This window comes from Pinus tabuliformis, chromosome 6, assembly GCF_031772625.1.
Source record: "Pinus tabuliformis cultivar Carrire ecotype Pingquan chromosome 6, CPIR1, whole genome shotgun sequence".
NCBI lineage: Eukaryota > Viridiplantae > Streptophyta > Pinopsida > Pinales > Pinaceae > Pinus > Pinus tabuliformis.
Genome location: NC_142292.1, coordinates 576446945 through 576451072, shown reverse-complemented (window position 1 = coordinate 576451072; position 4128 = coordinate 576446945). Strand labels below are relative to the sequence as shown.

Sequence of the window (4128 nt, the reverse complement as noted above, 5' to 3'; positions counted from 1 at the left end):
CATATCATAAAATAAATACTATAAAAAATAAAATTTTAAATTTTAAAAGGCAAAGAAAAAGTCAAAATGTCTTTTCACAATACCAATTCACTATCTGGTTCACAAACTGAAATACCGTATAAGAGTTGCCCATGAAATCTTCATGTTTTACAACGTCGGAAAATAAAAACTTGTTATAGGCATTTATGAGAATTCTACCGGATGCTTAAGCCTTGGGAGTCTATGACAATTTCATCCTCCACAATTCCCGAGTTCAAAAACGACACGGTCTTTTGTATATGACTTTGCCAAGTTGTGTACGTTGACCACCTCCACACATCCGTCGTCCGCGGATTCTGATATCTCATTTAAATTTCACGGACCTGCCGACTTATCTATATTTATTGTAAAATAGAATTTCGTTGACGAATTATGTGGATTGAAGAAGTCTACGTTGGCAAGGAAAGTCCCTGCCAATTATAACATGTGTTCATTATTTTTCAGTCATATGCCTTAACGTTGCCAGCAGCCTGATTATTGCGTAATACCTAACAAAAGCTGCACATAAATGTCTCTATCTTACACGTTTAGTTCAGTACGTGTTGAATTGTTCGATACATGAACTGGTCAAAGTTTGTTAAAGTTATCTTGCATATCAAAAGTTATAAATATGAAAACCCCATCTCCTCTGCTTTATATCGACAACTTTAGAAAAGATAGTCACTGGTCTAGAATGGCTTTGTTGAATATAAACCGCTGCCTCCTTTTTACGATATTATTGATCGTGTTTGGTATTTTACATAATAATGCAGAAGCAGAAGCTGCTGCAGCAACGTTTCTCACAAAAAATTCAATTGAACCTCCGTTTGGGAACTGGTACCAATAATTCTCCAACACTAATGCCATCTGTTTAGGTTTATTGAGACATGGTCTTTGAGAATGCGTTGCACTTTCTATCAATCTGTATAATAAGTCAACGTTTGTTTTTTCAGGCTTAAGCGAAAGGTGGATGCATATGGAATCCAAATTTATGAATGTCAAAAGATATCAAATGTAACAGGGCTCGAATATATTTCGATTGGGGCAATGGCGACGCTCTACCCTCCTGATGTTACTAGTGTTAATGGGAATAATTCAGTGGGTTATCATTATTTCCTGTCTGACCCTCTCGCTCAAGGTGGGAAGCCCACCTTTGCGTTCAGCATGGAGGCAGGAGAACCCATCTCGGCCATCCCTGAATCAACTGTAACAGGTAAGGCAATACTTTGTTTCGGTTACATGAAACATAGGTCTAAATATTTGTTTTCAATCCTTAAACTTGCATAATGATATTTACCGTTTATTGTCATATTATTTGAAACCCTAGAAAGGATTTTAAAAATTTAATTGGTTTGCTTTGACACAGGCACTACACTTTCTATGAAAAAAATTAATAATGAAGATGTGGCTGAGCTGCTACTCAAAGCCGTTTCGCACAGTGGGCATGGCACTGCGAGCAGGGTATCTTATATACAACGAAGGAATTCCAAGGGCGGAGTTCCTCCATCTTCTCAATGCAATGTGGTTGGAAAGCAGGTTAAAATTCCATACGCTGCACAATATCGATTCTGGCAGCAGGTTCGATCCCTCCCAATGGGAATTCCTGCAGAAATAAGTGTTTCAAAGAATTTTAGTCCTCTTCTCAGCTTATACTCTGAAGGAATCCAGTATTACAGATTTAATGGGTCTTCTTGGGATAATTTCAATGTATCAACATATTTATACAATTCTCCGGGCCAAGGGGTTGTGGGTCGGCACTATTTTTCTACAAAACCTGATCAAAATGGAGGACAACCCACATGGGAACTTTTCATGCCTTTCAGTCGAGTGACCGTTAAGGTTGTGAGTGCAGTTACAGTGGATTCTGACAGTATTGATTGGACTGAAATGGAGGCTACCAGTCACGGTGGAAACAAGTAAGTGGTTGAACCCTATTGTTTTCACATTTTGATATCGTCCTTTTCTTTATTCTATTGCTGTCATGACACCATAGTATTTTTTGTTCTACTTCTGCGATAATGACTCAATTTCACTTTTGTTCTGTCGTGCAGAAATGGATTACTTCAAAACGTGAAATACATGCAAAGAGTTTCTACTGTAGGAGGACTTCCTCCGCAAAGAACATCGGGATCTGCCGTGGTAGGAGAGGAATGCACGTCTCCTTTTTCAACAATCTATTGGTTTTACAGTCTTCGGAACCAATAAGCCAATGCCAAAATCCAAAATTCCAATGAATGTTATCAGTCATGATTATCAGACTGTGTGAACAGAATTTTCGGTGCGGCTAAAATACTTCATGCTTCATGTTTAACGCGGAATGGCAATTTTAATTTATTTGGCCGTTTACTCGGTCATGTTGTATCCCTTGCTAGTCGGTAGTTTGCGTGCATCGTGACAAATATTGAGAGCGGAAAATTGTCATCGAATGGGACTTCCGAATCTGTTGATACAGTTGGGTTTGTTTTCCAATTATTTATTTAATTTTGATATAAAGACGGATTTTTGTTTATGGTGGAAAAATTTATGGTAATTCAGCTGTTAAAATCATATTTGAATGGTCAAATTAATAATATTGAGAGTTATCACTAATTTTTATTCTCAAATGTAAGTTGATTCATTAACATTATTAAAAAAATCACGCTGATTATAATATTCTTCTGGTAATTAAAAGAAAACGTTAAAAGAATTAAATTTTATATATATGAAAATAGTAGGCCAATATTTCTTTTTTTTCAAATAAAATATATTTAAGTGTAATCCTGATCATTTTTTATTATACCTACGATAGACCTTACTAAGTCTTGTTTCCGGAACAATGTCGGTTTTATCCATTCTGTATTTTCAATACTCCGGTAATTAAAAGAAAACGTCAGAAGAATTAGGTTTTATCCATGAAATTAGTAGCCCAATACTTTTTTTTAAGTAAAGTATATTTCAACTGTAGTCCCAATCATTTATTATTATAGAGATACAATGGGCCTCACTAAGTCTTAATGAAATTAGTAGCCCAATACTTTTTTTTAAGTAAAGTATATTTCAACTGTAGTCCAATCATTTATTATTATAGAGATACAATGGGCCTCACTAAGTCTTATTAGTCCCTGCCATCTGGCATTCGGCAGGGACTATTGTAATCGATCGGGTCCGAGTTAGCATTAGTTTCAAGTTTTATTGTTGTGTTATACTGTGCTTATTACAAAGTTTTCAAACGCTCTCAAACGCGCTGTGCCAGATAACCAAAGTTTTATTTCGAACTTAACTTTTGCCATCTTATTTGGCCTCTTCCCGAGGCGGAAGAGGCCCGACCATAGCTTAAATTGGTTTTACGCCTGCTGCATTCTCGCTAACCGTCAACAGGTTTGTTTTAATGTTAACATTAATTCGATAGGTACAAATGCTGAAACTGCAGGTTTGGCATATTCGCATTGTTCAGGTTTGGCATATTCTCCGGCGGCAAGTGTTTAGCATGCAGGCTGCATGCACTGCAGCTGTTGCATTAAAGCAACTTACAGCTGCCTCCACTGAAGCGGATTACCTCGTTTACAATGGCGTTCGATAGAGTCCGAATGGGGCTCATTGTGCCTTCTAGTATTCCGCTGCTCACCATTTTCTTCTGCCGAAACCGCCATGTTGCTTTATTCATGTGCAGAGCTTGTTGTCTCTTTGATAGCATTGATAATACTATACTGATCTGCTACCTGCGCTGCGCCTACTGTGGAGATCACTACATCCACCAACTTAATTGCCTCCAGTAGGCTTGGGTAATCGTCCAGAGATCCCTGTAGCAAATTGAATTTTCTAATGTGAAACTGATCATAGGATTAAATTTTGGTCATCATAACATGATTACTTGATAGAATAGCAGTGGGTTTGGAAACAATTAAGAGATTAATGAGATTACCTGGACTAGAGATATTCCTGAGGCCTTGCAGGACTCGAGGAGCTGGGCTTTCTCAGGATTAGAAGCCGTGGATTCTCTGACCAGAACAAATGTGGGATGGCCACTAGCAATACTGGCTTTCGCAATATAGCGACCAATGGAACCTGTTGCACCAATTATCAGAATCCTGCAGTGAGAAACAATGAACAAGGTGAGATAAATAGTTTTTT

General features: G+C 37.6%; 1 protein-coding gene across 1 annotated transcript; it reads left to right on the top strand.

Moving 5' to 3' along the window:
• The first annotated feature begins 854 nt into the window (after window positions 1-854).
• Window positions 855-3577, top strand: LOC149259831 (uncharacterized). Its single transcript, XM_089455353.1, has 4 exons — window positions 855-1231; window positions 1385-1934; window positions 2070-2157; window positions 3428-3577. Exons 1-4 carry the CDS (start codon window positions 1066-1068, stop codon window positions 3575-3577), a joined length of 954 nt encoding a protein of 317 aa, XP_089311479.1. The 5' UTR covers window positions 855-1065.
• The last annotated feature ends 551 nt before the right edge of the window (window positions 3578-4128 follow it).

Bases quoted from the DNA above. Each gene is read 5' to 3' on its own strand.
- LOC149259831 (XM_089455353.1), top strand. From the start codon at position 1,066: ATGGCGACGCTCTACCCTCCTGATGTTACTAGTGTTAATGGGAATAAT. The intron at 1,232-1,384 runs GTAAGGCAATAC...GCTTTGACACAG, and splicing joins CCCTGAATCAACTGTAACAG to GCACTACACTTTCTATGAAA. The intron at 1,935-2,069 runs GTAAGTGGTTGA...TCTGTCGTGCAG, and splicing joins ACCAGTCACGGTGGAAACAA to AAATGGATTACTTCAAAACG.